General features: G+C 34.3%; 1 protein-coding gene across 15 annotated transcripts in view; it reads left to right on the forward strand.

Moving 5' to 3' along the window:
• The window catches only part of TRDN (triadin), a 369,423-nt gene that overhangs the window by 232,053 nt on the left and 112,172 nt on the right, over positions 1-25,198 (forward strand). For 12 of the 15 annotated variants that reach the window (XM_064360733.1, XM_064360737.1, XM_064360738.1 and 9 more), the window contains 5 exons: positions 382-402; positions 3,810-3,842; positions 3,964-3,990; positions 6,028-6,054; positions 16,774-16,821. In XM_064360733.1, the coding sequence (XP_064216803.1) occupies positions 382-402; positions 3,810-3,842; positions 3,964-3,990; positions 6,028-6,054; positions 16,774-16,821 (156 nt within the window). The remainder of the gene's footprint in view (positions 1-381; positions 403-3,809; positions 3,843-3,963; positions 3,991-6,027; positions 6,055-16,773; positions 16,822-25,198) is intronic. The other 3 variants (XM_064360734.1, XM_064360735.1, XM_064360739.1) reach the window with 1 other exon arrangement.

The following is a 25,198-nucleotide window of genomic DNA, read 5'->3' on the forward strand; positions in this document are numbered from 1 at the left end:
TATTCCTTTTAGTCTTGAATAACTCATTTGGCAAGCATACCCGTACCTTCTGGACTTGTTCACATGTGTTTATGCATATAGCGTGTTTATGTGTTTTCATGTGTTTAAGAAACACATATCAGGTGTAAATAATTTAAAATGGTTAAACAGTATAATCCTGGGTTAATTTATTGTCATGTGTTTGCCAATCCAATTATGGAAGCACCTACAGTAATTGACAATACCTCAGAGCCTCACTGTTAAATTTCACCTCTCTGTGAAATTTAAGGAGAGAAAATTGGGAGGAGGGGTGGGAAAAATTACAGTCTAATCAATACGTAGGGTAGTAAATTTTATTTTTAAAGGCTTTAAGAGTAATGATTTTGTTTATATTTCTTTCAGTAGAACAACCCAAGGGAAAAAGTAAGGAAATGCATGCAGTGTATTTGTGTACTTTTTTAAACTACTATTATTGGCCTGCTGCTGTAAATAGACCTGCAATTTTGAATCTGCCTTTCCTATGTGTTATGCATGTAAACTCTGTTTATTTATTTGTTTTTTTTTTTGTCCAAGTGAAAGAATACACAATCTGGGGTTGGAGTGGACTGACAGGCATAGTAATCATTTTTAGAGCGCTTTCTCAAGCTCATACAATCATCTAACAATACTCTTGACAGGCTTGTACACAAAAGTAAAGCTGCATTTCATTGACCCAAACTGACATGTTTTTGTAAATTTAGTCTTCCTAATCTGGTTAGTTCCCAGTCCTTAGAAAAGACTGACTAGATGTTCTTTTACAGGCTAGTTTTGTTACTTTTTTTCTTATCTTTCTTTTTGTAATCTGTAAATATTTTGGCATGTTCACATGATAATGACATTTTGCCCATAACAGAATTTTCCCCCATAGGCACTATGAGCTCTAATAGCATTGCTATTCAGCCTCATCCACAGTTGCTTTAAGACACTATTAAGACTGTTTGCTAACAATTCAGTCAAACTCAATACCTTAAGGTATGTCTTTCACAAATATATGTTCTCCTCTGAAGAAAAGATTATATATTTAAGAGATGAAAGCAAAAAAAAAAAATCCCAACACCTAACCTTACTCAATTTACTATTAAGTATAGCACATTACCAACAATATAGGGATTTTAACATTCTAATGTTACCAAAAATATGTTTTAAAATGTATACCAATTAAGTAATATACTTGTGTATGTTTTGACCCTACAAAAAGTAAAGATACTGAGACATTCAGTGTCATAAAAATGCTCTAAAATGCCCTGTGGAGATACTCATGAAATTATACTACAACTCAGCCAGAGGGAGCAATCCATCTACAGAGAGATATGGGTTCTCTCAGTTCCAGATTTATGTGTGTGCAGAGCTGCTGATGAGTACTGGCACAGCAATACAGAAACCACTGTATAAACACTGCACCAGCAGGAAAATGGAGGACAACTGGAGATTCAAAAAATAGTATTAAAGTATATAGAGAGCCTTAAGACTCTTTATTACAGTTTATATTATTTAAAAGTTCCTGCAGACACTGCAGTCCTTGGCAATCTTCAGGGCACTGATGCACTTAATAAATAAACATGCCTTCTCACACATTCATTCACAACCCAACTATTTCCCCCTTTGAGAAGGTCTGCAGATCATGACTTGGGCAGCAATAAGGAGAAGAAATAGTTTCCTTCAAAACACCTATCAATTCTTTTCAAATTCATTTGTTTGCTCTGGTTTATCATCTAGGCTTGCCTTTATTATTGCTAGTGTTGTATCTTTGAATTTCTTTGATTTGGATTTTTTGTCTTCAAGATTGCTTTGTTCAGTGATACACTCCAATTCTATATTTTATCTTCTACTTTTCCAATAATCACAACTTAATGATTGTTCATTTTTCAGATATTTTTAATCATAGCAAGGGAAACAGGATGAAGAGTACAAGAGATCGTCCTGTACATTTTGTAAATTTGTGTGATCTGTATTTTTTTCAAAATAAAAAATAAAAGGATGAGACCTCAAAAATCAACCATAAACATGATTTTGCAGTCCCTATAGAATTAAAGGGTAAATTAATATATATTTATTAAGGTAATTCAATAATTACATCCTGAACTATCCTATATAATTAACAAATTTGCACAGGCAATTTTCAGCTTGTTTTATGGCTTTCTGATAAGATTGAAGGGACTTTATTTTAACTTTTAATCTTATGTATAGCTGGTATTCAATTTTGATGCATACCCAAATATGCTTCCAGTACTGTTTTGACTGTAATCAGTGATTATTTGTGACTCTCATCATAAATTTCATAGAAATGTTTTATAATTAGAGTTTCAATTAAGCAATAAATTAAACAATGCATTTAATTGCTCTTCATTTGCCAGACAACATTTGATAATGTTCTTACTTTCTTTAATCTTAGCTAAATTGTTGTAGCTTCTTCCTTTTGACCTGCAATACTTGGTCAAGCCATTTGTTTTATTTTTTGATTTTACTGCTTAAATGCTATCTTAAAAGAGGGTAAGTTACACATTATGCCATACTTAAATGACTACCAGTCTGACAAACAAAATTGTATACTTGAGAAATTTATGTGATGACCATAGAAGATTCTATGACACTCTCTGTTTTTAAAATATAGTTTGTAGAATTCTTTCAGCATGAACATATTCTGGTCTTCAAAATCTATTCATTAAACAAAACTTTAAGAATCTTTCCATTATTTTTCTTTAAAATATTAGATAAAAATATGTGTATATTAAAGTATTTTTTGAAAATCTTCTTTTAAATTAATTTGAGCTTGTCAAGGCAAAATAAATAAGAATAGAAATACAGATAATAGCATTTCATAAAATTAGTGCTTGCAATTCTTATAAAATTAGTATTTATTATAATGTAAATGTCAGCTTATTCTTGAGAACAAGATAATGCTTTGTCTCATAAAATATTGACAAAAGTAGATTCCTAAAAGGACACACTACATAAAGAGGACTCCAAAAGGAGCATTTGTCCTAAAAGCATGGCAAATGTTTCACCCTGAAACTTATTTTTCTATTTTAGTGTCTTAAACGTGCCTCACAAAGCCTTCGTCTTAGCTTAACAGCCATCTCTTCAGTGTAAGAAGATTCTTAGAAAAGGCAGTCCACATGAAATGTGATATCTTCATCTTTCTGAGAATAATTTTAAAATAACTGCAATAAGGTGGGCTGCTGTGGCTCATGCCTGTAATCCCAGCACTTTGAGAGGCTGAGGTGGGTGGATTTCTTGAGCCCAGAAGTTTGAGAGCAGCCTGGGAAACATGGTGAAACTTTGTCTACACACACACACACACACACACACACACACACACACACTACAAATTTGGCTAGACATGGTGGTGCATGTCTGTAGTCCTAGCTACTTGGGAGGCTGAGGTTGGAGGATTAATTAAGCCCAGGAAGTGGAGGCTGCAGTGAACTAGAATTGTACCACTGCACTACAACCTGGGCAACAGAACAAGACCCTGTCTCAAAAAACTAAGCAATTTTTTTAAAAAGTTGTAATAATTATCTTTTGTACTTACTATTTTGACTCAAATTTATTATCTGTAAAAAATCTGAATTCCTCTAATATTCAGAATATTTTGATGCTGCCTCATAAACAAACTCACAAGATAAATGGAAGGAAGAATTATTTTAAGTATACATTTTAGTCTTTCTGTGGAAGCTATCAGTAGTTGCTGTATCTGGCATCAGCACATGCATGTTTCTTTATGTTAAAACAATTAAGTTCGAATTCATAGAATTTGGAATAATAATAATAACAATAATAATATGTTTCAGAACAGGAAAAGAAAGATAAACATGTGGAACCAGGTACCTGTTTTTAAATTCGTCTATCCTCACAATTTCATAATATTATTTGATTTGCAATTGAATACTAAATTGCAATTGAATGACATAGAATATTGATGTTTTTCTTTCTTTTTTGACACAGCAAAGTCACCAAAGAAGGAACACTCAGGTGAGTAAGACTACTGTTGCTGAACTTCAAATACTGATGTCCAGGGTTTATTAATGCTGTAGCCTCAGACAGGTGATAAGGCAGTACCAGTAAAGGGCAGGGAATGCTTCCATCTCACAGTGTTTTTTCCAAGTTCTTGACACGGACATAACAATGCAGTTTTAGAAAATGAAAGCCAAATGTTACACCCATGCTCCTCAATGTGTGTTCTGTGAACTAGCAGCATCAGGATTACCCAAGAGGTTATTAGAAATACAGAATTTCTGGCCCCACTCAAGACCTACAGAATCAGTCTGCACCTTCACAAGATCCTCAGTGAATTCATCTGTGCAGTGTTTGCAAAGTACTGTTTTACAGTTTAATGTAAAAGCAAAAGAAAACAAGAACAAAACACTTTCTTTAGATGCATTATACAGTACTTTGTTTTTAAATTATGGAATAATTACTTCCAGCAAGTATTCTCTCTCTATTCATTATCTTACTTAATAACATTTCTTGTGTGCTCAAGGGAGTTGCAGTGAGAGTAAAAGTAGATTTTTGCTCTAAATATATTTACCTTCTGATGAGGAAAAACTGAATTGAGAGTCAAACAACCAGCCAAATGAACCTATCAACAAAAACTAAAAGTGCATTTGGTGTGGATACCAAATTATCGTCTTGAAGTTTTCTATTTAACCTGACCAATTAGTCATTTTAAATGATAATTTCTGAAACCATTTGTATTTACCTCATTTAAAAATATCACCTCTTGATTTTGCCTGGTTAAATCCTACTGAAAGAGCTTCACTGAATTATTAAGTGCTGTGTGTGCATGTGTATATCGGTGATCATAACCTCATGTAATACCCATCAGTCATTCTTCCCATTTCATTTTATTTAAATGGCAATGGCACCTGCTCAATCTTATTTAAATAACCATGCAAAGATGCTCAATTTTAGTCTCACCCTGCCACAAACCACAGCAAACTACAGATTTGAGTCCACATTTATTATTCATTTTTCAAGATTATAAAATATCCTGAGACAACTCAAATCTGTTTTAAGTGTCTGTCCAATTACTTCTCATAGCATCATTTTCTTACTTTTATAATATTTCATGTGATGTTAAAATCATATTATCTTTTCCTTTTTCTACCTTAAATAGTCAGAAATTAGAAGAAGCAGATTGTTTTTTCTCTTTATTTCCAGAGCACCTATTGTAATGCCAGGACACAGTGGGCACTTAGTAATAGCTTATTGGGTGAAGGAAGAAACACCAAATAGAATAATTACATTTTTATATATTTAAAAACTGAAGACTTTAAAATAATTTACAAGATGCAATAATTGCACATTTCAGCATTTCACATTTTCACAGTATTTGACCTTTGGAAGAAATGTTTTGTCTCCTTTACAGAAAACACTCTATTGGTTCAGAGTTGCATTTCCTCAAGCATAACACGTCTTCTCGCTTATACATGTAAGAAGAAACCTAAGATAGAGAATGTGTTATAGAAAGATGGAGACACCTACAGAATGACTATTACTGTAGCCAGTTTTAAACGTTCTAATAGTAAAATATTACTGTCTAATATTGAACCTGACAAAATATAGTAAATTGCTTGAAATCATTATCTATTTATTTAGTGTGTGATTACAGTGCAGCAACCTAGCAGTAATTAGCTGTAGTTCAAAAATTAAAACCACTGATTTGAATAATTTACCAAGTGAATTCATTCTTTTCATACAATTTTATAGACATTCAGGAAAATGTGTTTGCCTGCATGTAAAAAAATCAGATCCTTGGATAATTAAAAACAGAGAGCAAGATGAATGAGTCATGAATGAACATTCTGTGTTGGGAGAATTGTATGAATAACAAACAATAAAATTCTATGGAACAGTATTGCATTTTCTCTTTCTCAGATCTTATTTTTATTTAGCTTCCAATATTATACACACAATCTTTAAACAACTAAAGTAACCTTAAAATTATTTTGGAAAGAGATAAGTAGACTTGTAATTACTGTTGACCTTATTATTTCTTGTCATTAACAGTTCCAAGTGAAAAACAAGTCAAAGCAAGTATGTTGAACACAACTTTTAAAGAAGAGCATATTTTAGCAGCTTACTCATTTGAGTTTTCTAGTATAGCCTATGCTAATGCTCATTTTGAGGATGGCTTACCAGCTTCTTGGTATGATTATTTGTTGTATTGAAGTAATATGCAAAATTACTTATCCTTGTCTATTCTGTGATTCATTCTTATTAAAATTCATCTATAGAGCTTTCATTTAATTTGTCCACATCGTAACTCCTTTGTGAAGTGCTTATATTTTATTTCTCATTTTCTCATTTTGCAGAATAAGTGACTCTTTAGTTTCTTAAACACATCAGACTGGATTATCCTAATGATAAATAACTTGATCAAACCAGTAGGCAACCTAATTTGTCTACCATGAATATTCTGTCTCTAATTAAATGTAGCTTCTCAACATTGTGTTACCCATTGCTCTTGTAATGTCACAATTCCCTCTTAAGGTTTCTATTCTCAGAGTATGAAGTATTATCTGAAGTACATATCTGTAGTACATGAAGTACATACCATGGCATTTGCAGCAATGGTAGCTTTGATAATATGCTTACGGAAAAATGCTGAGAAATTGTTGGTATTTCTTAATTTGATGAAACATCTGATTGATTGTCGTTAATAAAAGTTATTTTAAGCATAATGGAAAGTATTTTGTTTTAGGAAGAAATACATAAGCTTCATATATATGATTTAGGTCAATCCTCAGTTCTATGCATGACATCAATGTGCTTATATATTTTTTAAGGTATTAGAGGTAAATATGTATTGATAATGTTACCAATACATAAAAAATGCATATTTTGTTTAGTGATGAGTTTTTGAGACCAATTATATCAGTGGATAAATCAGATAATAATTAGAAGATACATTGAGTAGCTTGGTAGGAATGTCTTTTTAAAAAAAAAAATACAGTTGGAAGTATACACATAAAGTCCCATCAAATTTACTCATATTGAGAACTTCACAAGAGTTTTAATATGAATCTAAAATTACATTTATATTTCCATGAAAAATTTTAGTTGAATGTAAAGCTGATTGAAACTCTATATTATGGAGTCTTTATTATGCTGATACTTCGTCTGTAGAAATGCATAATCAAGAAAATATATAAAACAAATCTGATAATTTTGCAGCACTGGAAGGGAGTTTTAGATTGAAGATTGCTCTGAACATGAACATTTTCTTCCTAGAAAAATGTGACATATAGATAAAAATATTCATTTGCAATAAAAAAAATCTGTAAGTTTTGCTATCTATGAAACACACTATCAAATCAGATTTTGAAGAGATCAGCATATTTTGCAGGAAATTAGCACATTAGGTTGCCAAATCATCTTAAACCCAATATAAGTTTCAAAAGAGTTAATATTCTACTCCCTATAAGGTTGAGAGATTTGCACTTGACATGGACATTATCTTTCAACACAAAAATTAATTAGACATAATACACAAACTGCTTAAATTATCTGATAACAAGATGACCAGCCACTTCCCTAGCTAAAAATGTATTTTGGTATTGAAATTATACAGCAGAAGAATTTTTACTCAGCTGCTATATACAGCAGGCTACTTATAAAGTTAATGCCTAAAGTGAAAATTACATATTGTTACAGATACTCTTGAAAAGCCTTAAAATCATCCATATAGTACGGTACACATAGTTTTCTTTACATTTGGGATATGATTTTATAGTATGTTAAATTGTGAGAACAAATGAGAATGATAAAGGTAGATGAATTACCATAAAGTACGTATTGATGTGATGCAATTACATAATATTGCATTTAAAGGGATAGATGAGATTGACAGGGGTAAAGCCAGGCCAAGGAAAAAGTAAAAGGGGATTTGTCATTAACACTGGATTAAAGAACATAACTGGAAGGTGCATTGAGTTTTTGGTATGGGATTTTTAACTCTAGGTTCTGAGGAAACACATGAAAATAGGAAAAATACTGGAGGACTTGGACAAGCTTGGGAAGTACATCAAATTCAGAATAATGGATGTATTAGTCCATTTTCATGCTGCTGATAAAGACATACCCTGGACTGGGCAATTTACAAAAGAAAGAGGTTTAATGAATTTACAGCCCCACATGGCTGGGGAGGCCTCACAATCATAGTAGAAGGCAAGAAGGAGCAAGTCCTGTCTTACATGGTTAGTGGCAAGCAGAGAGAGGTTGTGTGGGGAAAATCCTGTTTTTAAAACCATTAGATCTTGTGAGACTTATTCACTATCACAAGAACAGCATGGGAAAGACTTGCCCCCATGATTTAATTACCTCCCATCGGGTCCCTCCCACAACATGTGGGAATTCAAAATGAGATTTGGGTGCCACCATAGCCAAATCATATCATAGAGTCTCATAGTAACATGAGCTTCAAGCAAATGAAAACCTTTCAGATTACTGATGCAATGCTAAGAGCGAGCCCTTCATGCCTCCCCATTGAAAGTTATGTGTCAGGGTGTGGTGTGGATGAAGAAACGGTACCTTGAACTAGGCAGGGATGCCAAACCGAGACTGACAATTTCTGCAAGTCAGCAAAGACTCATGGTGTAAGCAAAAATATCTCAACACATCCAATTCCCTTCCCTGCATTCCCTTCATGTGCCTCTCCACATGTGGAATAGCAACACAGAGGTTAACAATATAATCAGTCATTTCTAAGCAGGAAGAGAATCCAACAAGTAGATGTTTAGATTTTAGAGCACTTCATGCCTTTTACACTATATATATAGTGAATCTTCAAGAAAGAATGTAGGAGACATTGTTTACCAAAAATAGGTGACCACATCACTCCTTTCTTTTTCATTGACCTCATCAAGGATCAATATTTTTTAGGATGTTGGGTAGCATTGTCCCAGGTCACTTTAATCCACCTCAAGAACCTTGGGGCTGGGATCATGTTATTCCACATGCATTATCAGCCAGCCAGTGGTGAGTTTGATTTTTGAGTAAAATAACCACCAAAGACCAGAGTAAGTCCAAAGTATAGTCAATTTTAACTTTGATCTAATAATCAGGCATTTTTCACCCCTTGATTTTAGCACTGCACAGAGTCGGTGGTATGTTTATCCACTAAGCCTATGTTTATCTCCTTAACCACACTTCAGTGTCTAAATGTGTGAGTCAGATATCTATCATCTAATCCACTAATATATGTCAGGATCATTTAGGAGACACCTGTATGCAGAATTTAAAAGTAAAGATTCCTCAAGGACCTAGAAATAGAAATTTCATTTGACCCAGCAATCCCATTACTGAGTATATATCCAAAGGATTATAAATTCATTCTATTACAACGTCACATGCACAGGTATGTTCATTGCAGTACTGTTTATAATAACAAAGACTTAGAACCAACCCAAATGCCCATCAATGATAGACTGGATAAAGAAAATGTGGCACATACACACCATGGAATACTATGCAGTCATAAAAAAATGATGAGTTCGTGTCCTTTGTAGGGACACGGATGAATCTGGAAACCATCATTCTCAGTAAACTGACACAAGAACAGGGAAACAAACATCACATGTTCTCACTCATAGGCGAGTGTTGAACGATGAGAACACATGGAAACAGGGAGAGGAGCATCACACACTGGGGTCTGTTGGTGGGGAATAGGGGAGGGACAGAGGTGGGTAAGGAGGTTGGAGAGGGAAAACATGGGGAGAAATACCAGATATAGGTGACGAGGGGGATGGAGGCAGCAAACCACATTGACATGTATGTACCTATGCAACAATCCTGCATGTTTTGCACATGCACCCCAGAACCTAAAGTGCAATTAAATATATTTATATAAACAAACAGACAAAAAAGAATTCAACGGTAAGGCCACGGATTGTTATCTGATTGATGTGGGTCGGACTCTCAACTCTGACACTTATTGAGTGTTTAATCTTGAGCATTATCTTCCAAAACTCTGTTTCTTCATCCGTAAAATGACAATAAGAGGAGTACTTGTATTATTAAGGTTATTCTGTGGAATAAGTGAGATAATACATGTACTTAACTTCTGGCTCATTATAAATTCTCAGTCAATGTTAACCATAATTTTTTGTTTGCTATTATGATAATTGTTGTTATTATATAAGTTATTTTATTTAAAGTTTTCATGATTTATTTATTTAAAAATACTTCAAAGTCAGATGTGAACTACATAGATTTTCAGCTGTAAGGATGCCCAAAATGTGACATGTTGAACATAATTGGTAAGTAATATGTTAATGAAATAAAATATTCCATTTTAATGTTTAAAATATATATATAAATAAAAGTAAAGTCCCATTGAATTTACTCAGTTATATATGTTAGAAGAATATTTGGAGACAATTGACCTTAACAAAATTGCATGGTTTTTTGGACTCAGTTTAAGTAGTCTAGCATGGAAATGGTAAAAGTCTATGGGAGGATCTATAGGCCTGAACCTGCTTGCTTGATATAAAATGAGTTGTCTCTAGACTACACACTGCATGCCAAATAATCTTGGTTGATTTACGATCTTAGTCAGTTATAATAGTCTTGGTTTACTATATTTTCCTAGAATAATTATTACTAGCACCTCTTTTCACTTGCTTAGTTTTGTTTAATAAATTATATAATTACTAATAGTATCACAGCTGGTGCTGTCAGAATATATTAAAAACAGTACTCATACAGCACTAGAGTGATGATTTTAAGAGGTTTAAGTACCAGGAAAGGTAAGATGTGAGAGACTTGGGCTGTCTTAGATGGTAGGGGAAGGCATGCTTCTTGTTTAAGACTATGTGTAAAGCTGAGGTTGGTGTTCTGAGTGCCAGCCCCAAGTTGAAAAACGTCATGGTTCAGAGTTCAAGAATGTTCACTGAAGTTGACTCTAAGAGATCCAAGCTAGACAGATGAATACTGACAAAAGTAACATCTAAGTTCAATTAAGATATAAAGAAGTAGGGGAGAAAGGGACAGGGTTTCAAATAGGAAACCAGAAATAAATTTTAGTATTATGAAAGTGAAATAATGAACACAGCAACATGGCATTATAAAGCATGGCTATTGAGACGAGGACTATGTATCCTAAGTGTTAATAATAGAACAGTCCCTGGATAGTGTATTATAAATGGTAGAATGGTATTGGTGTAGATATAAACAAAGTTTCCAATAGGACATGAAAAAAAAGACCTAAAATATATCACACCTGAGCAAAAATCTGACATAAAAAAATAGCAGCCATTTTGAAGAGTGAGAGAATCAGTAGATTATCTTGTGTTGCAATAGATCTAGTATTCAATATAAAAACATAATTTATTCTTGTTTTATACAATTCTAAAATATAGGTGCCAAATGGTTCAAGAACTTAAATAGTAAAGGCAAAACCTGGTATTATAGTTTCTTTTTTTAGCCACAGGAAAACATATAGTTTCTTGAAATGTGGAAAGATTTGAAAAACTAGATGTTCTAAATTCTAGTCATAAATTTAAAAGCTGATATGTTTTATTGTATTAAAATTAGAAACTTCAATTTATTAATAAATGCCATAAAAAAGATAATAGACAAGCCACAAACTTGTAAAAGATACTTGTAACATATTTAAGTAGCATGAGATTAATAGCAAAAAATAGATGAACAACTCTAAAAACTAAAAAAAAGACAAAGACCTTGATAGACAATGGGCAGAAAAAAATGAACACTAGATATAAGAAAGCATTAAAAAAAAGAAAAATGCAAATGTTCTATAAACATATCAAAAGATGTTCAACCTCTAAGTAATAATGGAATTGTACTTAAAAGTACCAGAGAGCATTTTACATGAGACTAATTTTCAAAATGAGAGAATAGGCTCATTCTTGTGATGGCAGTGATATGGAGCAAAAGAAACTCATACATGCACTGCTGATGTGAATGCAGAATTTGGGGAGAAAAGTGTGTCATTTTTCTAGGGTACATGCCTAGCAATTTTACTTCTATGAAAATTATTGCACATGTGCACAAAGAGACACATGTATAGGAATGTTCATAGCAGAATTATTTAGAAAACACAAAACTGGATATGACCTAGTGCCCATTGGCAGGAGAATAAAACTATAGTTTGTAGAATATACATTGGAGTGCTAGACAGCAGTTAAGTTAATCAACTGCAGCACTCATATCAACATAGTTATATCTCAGAAAATAATACAATTTAAATTATACAGTTCAATTTATATAATGTTATCTCACTAAATATTATAATTTAATGTAATTTATATAAAATTATCTTACCTTTATTTTGAGGCAAATACATGTAATAAAAGCTCATAGAGAAAAATAAGGAAATAATTATTACAAAATGCAGGCCAACTGTAACTTTGAGATAGAGAGAGGAGCCTGCAGTGCTAGTAGGACAAGTAAGAGGTTTCAAAGGCCTTGGTGATATTCTGTTTCTTAGGTTTGCAAGAGGTTACAAAGGTGAAAAGTATTTATTGCTTTTCATTAGAATGTGTAAAAATGTTATGTACCTTCTATTTATGTGATATCTTTCACAGTAAAATGGGTCTAAAAAATAGAGAGTGAGAGGATAGAAGTGGTGAGAGAGTGCAGCAGCTCTCTGGGAGCTACATGGAATGCAAAGAGATGAGGCAGCTGAAAATGTCATATAGAACTGAAGGATGTGGTTGTCTGTGGTTCTAAAGAGTGACATGCTTCTGAGACACTGTGAAAGCATCAGTGAAGGAGAAAACTGATGAGGTGGCAGACAGAAGCAATACTGGCAAGAACAAAGGCCCTGACTTGGCAAAAGGAGATGGAGTCCAGAAAAAAATATGGGAGGGGCCGGGAGCGGTGGCTCACGCCTGTAATCCCAGCACTTTGGGAGGCCGAGGTGGGTGGATCACGAGGTCAAGAGATCGAGGTCATCCCTGTTGACATGGTGAAACCCCATCTCTATTAAAAAAAAAAATACAAAAAAAAATTAGCTGGACACGGTGGCACGTGCCTGTAATCCCAGCTACTCAGGAGGCTGAGGCAGGAGAATTGCCTGAACCCAGGAGGCGGAGGTTGCGGTGAGCCGAGATCGCGCCATTGCACTCCAGCCTGGGTAACAAGAGTGAAACTCCATCTCAAAAAAAAAAAAAAAAAAAAAATGGGAGGATTGGTACCAAATACAGGCGGAAACTGATAACCTTTTAGAACTGGAAAGAAAAATGTAGGCATATGTACTGCTGAGGTGGTAGAAAAATGAGGTAGTCTAGTCTGCCTGTATTTTCTCTATGAATTTCTCAACAGCAGCTTACTTCTATGTTGTAGGATGTTTGAGGGGGAAGAGAATATTTGAAACACTTGTTAAGAGTATGAGAAATCAACTTTATTGGGTCTGTGGTAGTATTGCTGGCCTGTGCTGAGTGATCTCATAAATGTGATTTGAAGTGAGGTCTGCTGCAGAGTGAGGGTCTTCCTTCAGCTTGGTAGACTGCTCAGGTGGTAGGCATAAAGTATTTGGTGTTCTGGCAGACATGGTGGGTTGATTTGTGCCTCCCACCAAAAGATATGCCAAAGCCCTAGCCTGGCAGCTGTGAATGTGACCTGATTTTGAAATAGGGTCTTCATAGATGTAATCAAGTTAAGATGAGGCCATACTGGATTAGACAGGCCCTCAATCTGATGACTGGTATCCTTATAAGAACAGGAAATTTGGGACACACAGACACATATAGAAGACTGCCTCATGAACATAAAACCAGAAACTGCAGCTATGCACCTTCAAGCCAAGGAATCCCAAGGGTTCCTGGCAATTAGCAGACTCTGGGAGGAGGCAAGGAAGGATTCTTCCCAAGATTCTTTAGAAGGAGCTCTCCAGGGTCCTGCCAACACCTTAATTTTGGACTTCTAGCATCTGGAACTTTGGAAAAATACATTTGTTTTGTTTTTATCTAACCAACGGTTTTAAGGCAGCCCTAGGAAATTAATACAGCAGATTACCACAACAACAGAAAATATGCGAACTATTCAACTATGGTTCATTTATGCATAAGCTTGGTAACAAGTAAAGTGAGGGTATGAGGAAAATCTTGAAAAATGAGAAAGTGGCAAGATCAAAGGATTGGAAGCATTAATGGAGTCAGATACTATTTAACAGGCATTCTTGTGTAACTGAGCTCTAAAGAGACAAAATGATGCCAAAGAACAGAATTTTTAAAATCAATGTTGCAGCAGTAAAGGAAAATTCTGAGGGTACTAATATAGTTGGAAATTACCAGAGAAGTTGGGTTTCTAGTTTTCTGAATTGAGGAGGCCAAGGAGGTCAGAGATCAGGTAGTTGTATAAATTATGTATATTAGTGACTCCCAACCCTGGCAAAATGTTAGAGTATCATGGAAATCAAAAATATATCAATACTCCGGGCTCGCCCCAGACTCATTGACTTAGAATCTCAAAGTTCTGTTGCCCACCCCAGATATCTGAATATCATAGACTTGGAAACAATCCCCAGCTTATTCTAAGGTGCAGACAGGGTTAATAATGGTTCTTAATATTCATAGTAGTAGAGGCGATGATAACTATGTGTGAAAATAATCAATGAATGGCAGGATAGGCCACAAGACTGGTTGATGACAATAATGAAGAAGAGTAGAGACTGGTGCAACCTGATAGCATGTACTTCAAAAGAACTGAGGTTTGGAGAAAGCAAGGAGATAATATAGGAAGAGTAATAAGAAACAAAGAGGATATAAATACAATCACTTCTAGACACCTTGGTATGTGGAGGATGGAAAAACAAACATTCTCCATTTTAGAAGACTACCTGTAGGAGGGGATACAGTGCCCTTAGTGAGCTAGGATTTGGTTAAAGGAAGAAAGTAAAATGAACATTCTTAGAAGAGGCTGAAGATACAGGGGTGTGTGCTGCTGATGGACAGAGGACACAGAGGAAGGGCTTTGGAAGTAGATCAGCTTCTAAGAGAAATACAGAGCCACATGGACTCTGTTTTCTGCTATAAGGCTGAAACTCCTGTTAGTAACCGAGGTAAGTAGAGTGAGGATTCACAGTAGGATTAGTCTTGACTGATTCATAGGGGAAGTTTGGTAGTCAGTTTCCAAAGTGTGGTCCAAATCAGGAACATAAGCATCCCCTGGGAGCTGGTTAGAAATGCAGATTCTCAGAACGTGCCTCCATCTTACTGAATCAGACCTTTTGCGCTCAGCATCTGTTTCAGTAGCCCTCCAGGGTGAACCTGATACATGAAAGTTTAAGAGCCATTGATCTAAAGTCTTTACCTGAAAGGTATAAAACAGCCAGGGTCTGTTCAATCTTGAAGCTCAGGGTCTTGAGATAACTCAAAGAAGAGGTTATTTATGCCACTTCTTGCCTGAGTTTAAATCGTGACTCTTGGGGCATTTATCATTGTGGAATTAAACTGAAAGTGACATGAAGATCTTCTGATGTCTGATGTCTCTCAAAAGCCAGGGTTTTGTGGCATAGAGAGGATGAGGGGTGTAAAGGCTGGCCTTGTTTGGTTTGGTTGTTCCCAGAGCCTCAGTGCTGAACATATATAGGTGAAGGGGGACATACATATAAATACCAATAAGAATAAAAATAAGAATATATATGACCAAGGGGAATAACCGCAACAATCAAGTTATACAAGGAGTAAATAAAGCTTTGTGAAAATTTACTAGCTTATTATTATTATTATTATTTTATTTTCCTGTGGACTAGAGAAAATTTTGACTTTAACTAGCTTTGACTTGTGGTCCAGTATTTTGTCCTAGGACCAATTTTTCAGATCATGGCTTCACAGCAGCTCTCATATCTTCCACTCTAGGTATTTAGAGAAACCAAAAGGCCATTTTTGGTCTTTTTATTCTTTCTCTTTCTTGAAGAAATATTCAAATGAAATTTTCTATAATATTATGGCTAATCTTTTATAATGTAAAACTAATTCAACGAAGTCAAATATTGTTTGCCTGCATTAAGTATTAAGGGTTAAACAACTTTTAACAGACTCCATCATGATTAAAAGCTAAACAAACAAATAAGCCCTTTTAAATGCTCTTCCCTATAATTCATATATACACTTAAAATTTGTAGACTGTGGCCAGACATGGTGGTTCACGCTTTTAATTCCAGCACTTTGGGAGGCCGAGGAGGGCGGATCACCTGAGATTAGAAGTTCGAGACCAGCCTAGCCAACATGGCGAAACCTCGTCTCCACTAAAAATACAAAAATTAGCCAGCCATGGTGGCAGGCCCTTGTAATCTCAGCTACTTGGGAGTCTGGGGCAGGAGAATTGCTTGAACGTAAGAGACAGAGGTTGCAATGAGCTAAGATTGTGTCACTCCAACAAAGTGGAGTGACAAGCACTCCAACCTTGGCAATAAGAGTGAATCTCTGCCTCCAAAAAAGAAAAAAAATTTATAGATTAATAAATTAGCACCCCACTGTATTGAATGTGGTCTTAATTTTAAGAACCATTTATCTAAACTCTATGGAATAGGTCACCTTCCTTTATGGTCACTACCTACATTTTTACGATAATACAGTTGTACCTTGGAAGATAATCATTTTTATTTAAGGAAGTTTATTAATTAAAAAAAATATAAGCACTTTGTATTTTTGCTTTCTCTGCAGCTTGCTTTGCTCTCATGTGTAACATACATTTTATTTTTTGTTTAGTTTTATGCTCAATAGTGTAAGATATGAGTTTGGCATCACTAATATCCACTTCTCATTCCTTTAATATCTGAACTTGCAGAAACTGAACGAGCCAAAGAGGAGGTTGGTGCTGTTTCAAGTAAAAAAGGTAAATGCAGATTAAAATAAAGATGTCATGACTATAACTTATTTCTGCTAATGTTTCTAACTTTATTGTTTTGTGCTTATAGGAGCACTCTAGTTAACTTTACTAGTTCATTGATGTGTAAACAAACCTATTTTGCACAAGATTTTATCTTTAATATTCTAAAGCCAATAGTTTTATTCCTCTAGGACCATACATTGAAGCTAGTTATGCTAGTCAAGTTGCAAGTTAATTTTGAAAAATTATAGAAATGTAACTGTTTAAACTCCATAGGATACTCATCATCTGGTGAGCATTCAAGTGCAATATACTGCCTCAGGAGATTAGGAATCAAACAAATGAATCTTTAAAAGCACCCACATGAACAAGATTCACTTTGTTCAAGAATGGTATAAAATTAGGAAATGTATTATATGAATGCTGACTTGGAGACATTTTGCTTTAAGAACTATATTGGGAAGTCAGAAATGAAATCAATCATGTAGCCAGTGTCTTTGGATATAATTCAAGAGACAATTTTGTAAGGCTGTCCTCAACATACACATATATATATACACATACAAACCTACACACATACCCTTACACACATACTCCACTAAAATCACATAACATGTTCTTCCAAAAGATTATTTCATTGCACATGCTTTAAAGGAAAACATGACAGGATTGTAGGGAGATATAAAATATATATGGCACATATTCACAAACTCAATCCCAATATATACATATGAATGTAAATGAATATAGGAATTTAACTTAATACCTAACAGAAATTTGTGTTTATTGATAAATACAATACAAATTAGTTATTATATAAATTAATTTATCAATTATTTTATATATAGATATATCTCTAAGGGAAAATAAAAAATAGATAATGGATTCTTACAGAAAAATATGAACTGTATTTTAAGGTAATAATTAAAGGCAACTAAGTTATTGAAATTAATAGATGCTCTCTTTCAAATGCAGCTCTATTATTCTGAATTTACAGTAGATAAGGATAAAATCTGTTTCCTAGTAATTTCTTTTTTTTATAATCTAATATTTGTGATGTCATTTTTCAGTTGGGTGATCATGATACATCTTTCATTGACATCATTTGTACTATAAATGGTAGAGTCATTTATCAGAAGTTCTTATTAATGTGGTGTCACATTCTGGATTTGACATTGCTCATTGGCATTAAGTGAAATGTGGGTTAAACTTGTTTGCTTCAAAATAAGTAGTTGTGGTAATAAGAAAAGACTGAGTCTTAATATAGAGTCAGAGAAAATCACTGTCCTAGACATAGACACAGAGTTCATGGGTTCAGTAAGTGGACATAAGGCCAAGGCACTGATTTATGTAGAAAGAACAAAAGTGGTGTCAAGTTATGTTAAAAAATTAGGCAAGGCTAAAAGCAATAAGATGTCCAAACAGCAGAAGATGGGTTTCTTTTATAATTATATTTTATTTTTATTTTTTCATTTTATTTTTTAAATTTTTTGAGATGGAGTCTCGCTCTGTCACCAGGCTGGAGTGCAGTGGAACGATCTCGGCTCACTGCAACTTCCGCCTCCCGGATTCAAGCGATTCTCCTGCCACAACCTCCCGAGAGCTGGGATTACAGGCGCCCAACATCATGCCCAGCTAATTTTGTGTTTTTAGTAGAGACGGGTTTTACCATGTTGGCCATTATGGTCTCCATCTCTTGACCTAGTGATCCACCCGCCTCCTCCTCCCAAAGTGCTGGGATTACAGGCATGAGCCACCGCACCTGCCTGGAATTAGATTTTATAGAGAGAGGCTTATTGAATCCATGTTTTTGGAAGACAATCTGGAGACACAGTTAAGAAGCAAAGATTGAACTCCTGGTAGCTGATCCATGTACAGACTCTGCATCACTGGAAGCCTGAGTATTGTTAGAAGAAAACCCTTGGTCAAATTATATTTAACAGAGTTTAATTGAGCAAAAAATGATTCATTAATCAGGCAGCTTAGACTCAGAGAAACTTCAGCACAGCCCCGTGGTGGAAGGATTTATGGACAGAACAAGGAACATGACGCACAGAAAAAGAAAGTGAGATACAGCAACAGCTGGATTAGTTATAGCTTGACTTTTGCCTTATTTGGACACAGTTTGAACAGTTGGCCCTCTTTAGTTGGACAAAACTTGATTAGCACAAAAGTAGATTATACCTCCATTTGGATTCACTATGTACAGAAAATCCTCTAAGCCAAACTCAAAATATGTAAGGAAGCAACCTTAGGCCAAACTTAATTGAACAGTATTTACGGTAGAAATACAACCTCACATAGCATGGGGTTCAATCAGGACAAATTGGAGTTAGCAGAGAGACAGAATTGAAATTGAACCATCAATTAGTGAACTCACCGGAGTCCTCAACCAAGAATAGCATTGAGTTTATAGAGTATGGCCAAATATTTCGCTTGGGGTTAAGTAGACTTGCTTGTCAGCCTTAGAGAGAAGTGAAAGGAAATAAATTATCTATTTATTCACGTAAATTATTGACACCAAATACTTTGCTTCTAGTTGATCATAGATCACACACCCTAATTCACAATTTAAATGTAATTCTACATAGTGAGTTTGTTTGCAACTACAGCACGAGCAGAAATAAGTGTTCTTTTCAAAGTGACTATAACTGTTTTGAAACTCATGAAGGGTTTTACTAACTTGACAAATTACAAACAAAAATCAAAGGAGACTTTTCTTTATCAAGTAACTCATTCATCTTCTACCTCTCGCTGACAATCAGCTGGGCATGAAAATATATATTGCTTTCATCATGTATTTATCACCCAGTCCCCAAATTCTGCAATACTCAGCATACTTTACAAGTTGTCCACCTCTAACCTTTCACAAGTAAGTAAAATAAGAAAGTATTTTTTTTTGTTTTTAAGATATGATGAAATTGTTCTAAATTGAGGCTTAAACTATGAACTGTGTACAATGTTAAGTGGAAATTACTATTTTTGTAATTGTTTTAAATTTTTTGAAGATGAAGAATAATTGAACATTTTAAGGTTTTAACTGTAATTTGTCAATTTATGGGTAGCATTAATTACCTTATATTAAGCCCTACTTTTAAGTCATATTTTCTTTGGAGATACATAGTATTTGATCATTAACATAGTATCAGCTTGCTGATTTATATCTGTTTTTCACCTTGCAGTTCTCTAATCATTTTCATATTCATTCACCATGTATTTTTGGATTATATATTATATGAAAAATCAAGAAAAATTTTAAATATTAAGACTGTTCTTAAGCAATACTAAAAATATGTGAATCTTTACTGAGTCACTAAGTTGGCCTCAAGTTTTACTATCAATGAAAGTTTTTTATATTACTATATTTCAAGGTTGAAAGCCATCAAGGTAAAGAGATAAATACAGATAAAGTTTTACAGAAGTTTAAAAATTAATCTTACCTGGGGAAAAGACAACGTATAGGGTATGACTTTAGAGTTAAGCCCTAAATAAGAGACTGAGTTTTGCTATGTAAATGAGTTAGGAAAATATCTTGGGCATAGATTTTGGAGCAAGGCGAAGTGATACAAATTTGTATTATTTATATGAGGAACAACAGGAATCTCAAGACCATTGTAGGAATTAATATAACCTGGGTTAATAATGCAATAAAAGGGCCTTATTTTAAAATTGGACTTTATTTCATGGGCAATTAGGGAGGTGATGAAAAAGTAAGTATATAAATAACACTCAAACATATGCTTTAGGAAAAGTAATTCAAAAAGGAAAAATTTGAAATATGCAGATTAGGAAGTTTTCTCAACAATGTAGTGACAAGTATTAGGACCTGGACTAGGGCATTAGTTATGAGATTGAAAGGGAGGGAGATTATGTTAGCACTAATAAAGAGGTAGATTCAATGGAATTTCACTACTGATAAGCTTTGGGAGGGAAGAAAAGAAAAATAATTTAATGATAATAGCGATTTTTTTTAGACTGGCTGCTAGAAGAATAATAATATTCTTAATAACAATAAAAAAAGAAAAGAAAAGGAGTTTGGAGAGGAAAGGCAAGCTTAATTTTGGATAAATTTAAGTCAAAGTGCTAGTAGCACATAAAAGTAGCATCACATAGGTGGTTCTAGAAGCAAAACTAGAGCTCCAGACAATGATAGGCTGGAGATATATACATGGGTGCCCTCTGCATGGGGTAACTGAGCTTGTCATGATGAGATAAGGTAACATTTACATTTGCATCTGTAGGGGGAAAGAACAAGGAGAATCAAAGATAAAAGCAGACTAAAATAACCAGTAACTACAGGAAAAAAAAAAAAAACTTTCAATAGCAAGGTGGTGGTCATGGGATCTGTCAGGTACATAATTATTGATAATTTTCAATAGAGAATTTTCAGGGTAGTGACACTCATAAAAGCTAAAGAGTGACAGATTGAATGAAGAAAGAGGGAGTGAAGTATATGAGCAATGACGATGAAGATAGTTGGCTGGGAATAAAAAATAGGATAGTAACTGGTGTTTTTACTTAACCTGTCTCCATCTCTCTTTTAATCTCAGAGGTAATGTTTCTCCTCTTCAAGACCAGTTTCTCCAGTTTTTCTTCCTAATCAGTCATCCATCCTATTTTGTGGCATTTACTCTTTTTGTTACTGGGATTGTTCCTCATCTCGGAAATGTTTTTTCTCAGTTTCAGAATTACTTCTTTTTCTTGATTTGCACCTCTCTCTCTGTCTCTCTACCATTTTATCTCCTTCCCATGCTAGTCAGCCTTCTGGAGTCCTAACACTGCCTTGCCTCTGGCAAAGACTAAGCTCCTGTCCCTTCCATGCCACTGAAGCTCCACCCAATGCTGACGACATCATCATTCCTAAGCCAATAGAATCATTCCATCCTCATGTTACTAGATTTCTCAGTTGCATTTGTCACTTGGTCTCTACTCCAAACTTCTCTGTTGTTGGGCTACCATGACAATATAGTCTCCTGGTTCTCTCTATATGGCTGGCCTTTATTTCTGGCCTTTTTTTTTTTTTTCATCTTTTGCCTCTTAATTGTTAGTGTTCCTCATAATTCATTATTAATTGTCTGAACTCATTCTATACTCTTTCCTTTTGAGATATATCCACTCTCAAGGTTGAAACTCTGTCCTATATAGTGAAGTTTTTCCAATCCTGTGTCCCCATCTCAGAATTTTTTTATGAATTTCAGGCTTGTATGTTCAACTGTCCAATAAATACCTTCAAATTCACCTTCACAATAGTGCTGGGCTTAATACCTAGGTGATGGGTTGATAGGTACAGCAAACCACCATGGCACATGTTTACCTATGTAACAAACCTGTACTTCCTGCACTTGTACCCCGGAACTTAAAATAAAAATTAACAACAAAAAAAAAATCCACCTGCACCTTCAAACTATCTTAACCTGAACTTCTCATTTGCTTTTTCCAACTTACTGTTTCTTGAGAATATTTTCTCCTATTTGCAGCTATTACTACCATACTAAGTCAGGCCTTCATTGTCTTCTACCAGAACCACTGAAATAACTTCATACTGCCCTCATGTTTTTATTTTTATTTCACTAATATTCATCCCAACAGCCACAATAATTTAGTAAAACCATAAAACTGAATAAACCACTCCAAATTTAGTACTCTGTCTCCCAATTTTCCATAAGATAAAATCCAAGCTTGTTAAAATGGCATATAGAGTCCCCCCAAGAACTGGTTCCTATATTCTTTTCCAACTTCATCTTTAGGCATGCCTTGTTTTCTATGCTACAACAATCCCATAATGCTATGTTCATAATTCTGAGTATGTTAGAAAACTCTAGGAAGACTGGAGCAGAAAGTGATGGCCTTGTGAACAGATTGAGTAGTTAACATCTTCTGAGAACTGAGGAGAAACCTCTCTTTCCTCTTTCCACCGTAATATATATCCAGAGGCCAAATTGATGCATTTTTTTCTTTCACAATTAGTGATTTATTCCAATGTTTCAGTCAATGAAATCTCCAGCCAGTACCTGTAAAATGTGAATAGATCATGGGAAGTTCTTGTATTTCTGGCAGTATCTTATATCTTTGGAAATAATAACATTCTATCTTTGGAAATAATAGTTCATCATGCTATGCCTGTGGGTTTATATCTTGGAAGTAGTATGTGTCATATGAGAGACACTTCAAACTGCACAATATTTTCTTACAATTCTTCACTTCCTCACCACTATTCTAGCATACTTCTCCTCCAGTAAGTCTCACTTCTCCATTTAAAACTACCTACTAATAAAAGGCACACATCAGAACCTCCATAGGTGATATGGGAAAAAAGGGAGAGATGTCAATTGTATTGGAGAATTGGGTCCTGAAGGAAAATTGTAGGGAATAATAATGAAATATAACCATGGTGGAGGCAAATCTATTTAAATAAAATACAAAAAAAAATAGCCACAAAGGAAAGATTGATACATTGAATTTAATTAACATTAAAACTCCTGCTAATGTAAACCAGAGTAAAAAATGTAAGTGGAAAAAGACATTTACAGCATGTGTGTGTGTTTGTGTGTGTGTGTGAGTGTATCCTTAAAAAGACTCATTAAGAATATTACAAATGCATACAAATCAGTTTTAAAAACATAAAGAAATTAGGCAAAAATCTTAAAGAGGCACTCCACATAAGAGGCTAAATGCCAAGAAGTATATGAAAAGCATGTGACATTATTGGTATTTCAGGTATCAGGAATAACTGAAATTAAAGCTAAAATGTGATACTACAACATAGAAAAACTGATATTTTTCTAAGAGACGATATTAGGATATGTGCAATTTAAAAGAAAAAAGTTTTATTTTATTTATTTTTTGTTACAGTGTAAGGGAAAGATATGAATTAAATTAGTCCATCCTTTCCCTACTTAGATTTCCTGTGCTTCCAGGATACAATTGCTAGTGCCTGCAATTGTGGAGAAGTTTTAGCCATTATCTCTTCAAATATTGCTTCTTCCTCACACTCTCTAATCTTTTATAAGGTCAGTTAGATTTATGTTAAGATGTGCTATATCTTCTATGTCTGTTAACCTCTAGTATATTGTCCATCTTTTTGTCTGGGATGAATTCCAGGCTATTTCTTCAGATTGGTATTTCTGGTTTGATCTTTACTCCTTACTTATGTCTAACTTATCTATGAATAATTTTAATTTTTTTGTAGAAACTTTCTTTATTTTTCAAATTTAATTTGCCTTTTAAGGAAAATGTATTACAGCCCTAAAATAAGATTAGATGAATAAATAGGAGTTACCTGTGAAAGTGAGATGATTGTGTTTTAGGCAGAGGTAAATAAAATAATAACAGCTTCTATTTACTGAGTTATGTGGTGCCACCAGGCTGATTTCCTCAAATTGTTTTCACTTAGACCTTGAAACGGCCCTTGTAGCATTATCTGTGCTTTTAACATAAAGAGTAAGACTCAAGGTAAAATAATGTGCACTCAATTTGCAGCAATTCAGTGGCAAAACTGGACTGTACCCTCTAAAATAATCATTGCTCTTTCTTCTAGGACATATATCCCTTAGAATAACCAGAATTGTGGTTGCCCTTCAAGGGAATTTAATAATTCCAGGCTAAACTGCACAGTTCTTTTCTGATTATAACTCAGTTCTAGAAGGTCATCTCAGGAGTATCTTGGGACCTGTGTCTTTATTTCAACATCGAAAGTCAACTTGCTTCCTTCCCTCTGTCCTAACCCTAATACTGACTATGATATAACAAAAACAGCAAAGTCCTAACCCTAATACTGACTATGATATAACAAAAACAGCAAAATAAAGAGCATAGCACTCATTGGCATTTACCCTATAATATCTTGTGTTACATAAGATTTCTCTACAGGTGTGATTTGTGAGGTTTATATGTATTTATTTACTTTTTAGTTTAACACCTTCCTTGCTTCTCAGTAATATGGTTTGCTTTATTTTGGGATCATACTTGAGTAAAATAATAGGTTACTTTCCTGGAAATATAGGGTATTTTTTTCTAACCAGTGCATAGTCAGTTTTTTTTGGATATCTTTCTTTTTCAACAGATGTAATTAAAGGTGAAATTCATTTCCTTCTCTCCCTTCCTCCCTCCATCCTTTTTTCTTTCCTAATTACATTGGCTTTTTAAAAAGATCAGGACCAGTTTCCTTATAAACATTTGATTGGTCTGATTATCTCTTCGTAGTATGGTTTAACATGTTCTATACTTCTGGTATTTGATTAAACTGAAAGCTAAATCTGGCTTAAATTTCATTTGGATACTTTGGAAAGAATACTTTAGAGACGATACTGTATATGCCACATGGAGTCTCATCAGAAGGCACAGGATGTCTGGATGTCCTGATATGAATAAATGTTTCTAAGTT

This window comes from Aotus nancymaae, unplaced genomic scaffold (assembly GCF_030222135.1).
Source record: "Aotus nancymaae isolate 86718 unplaced genomic scaffold, 86718_ANA_hifiasm-v0.15.2.pri h1tg000040l, whole genome shotgun sequence".
Lineage (NCBI taxonomy): Eukaryota > Metazoa > Chordata > Mammalia > Primates > Aotidae > Aotus > Aotus nancymaae.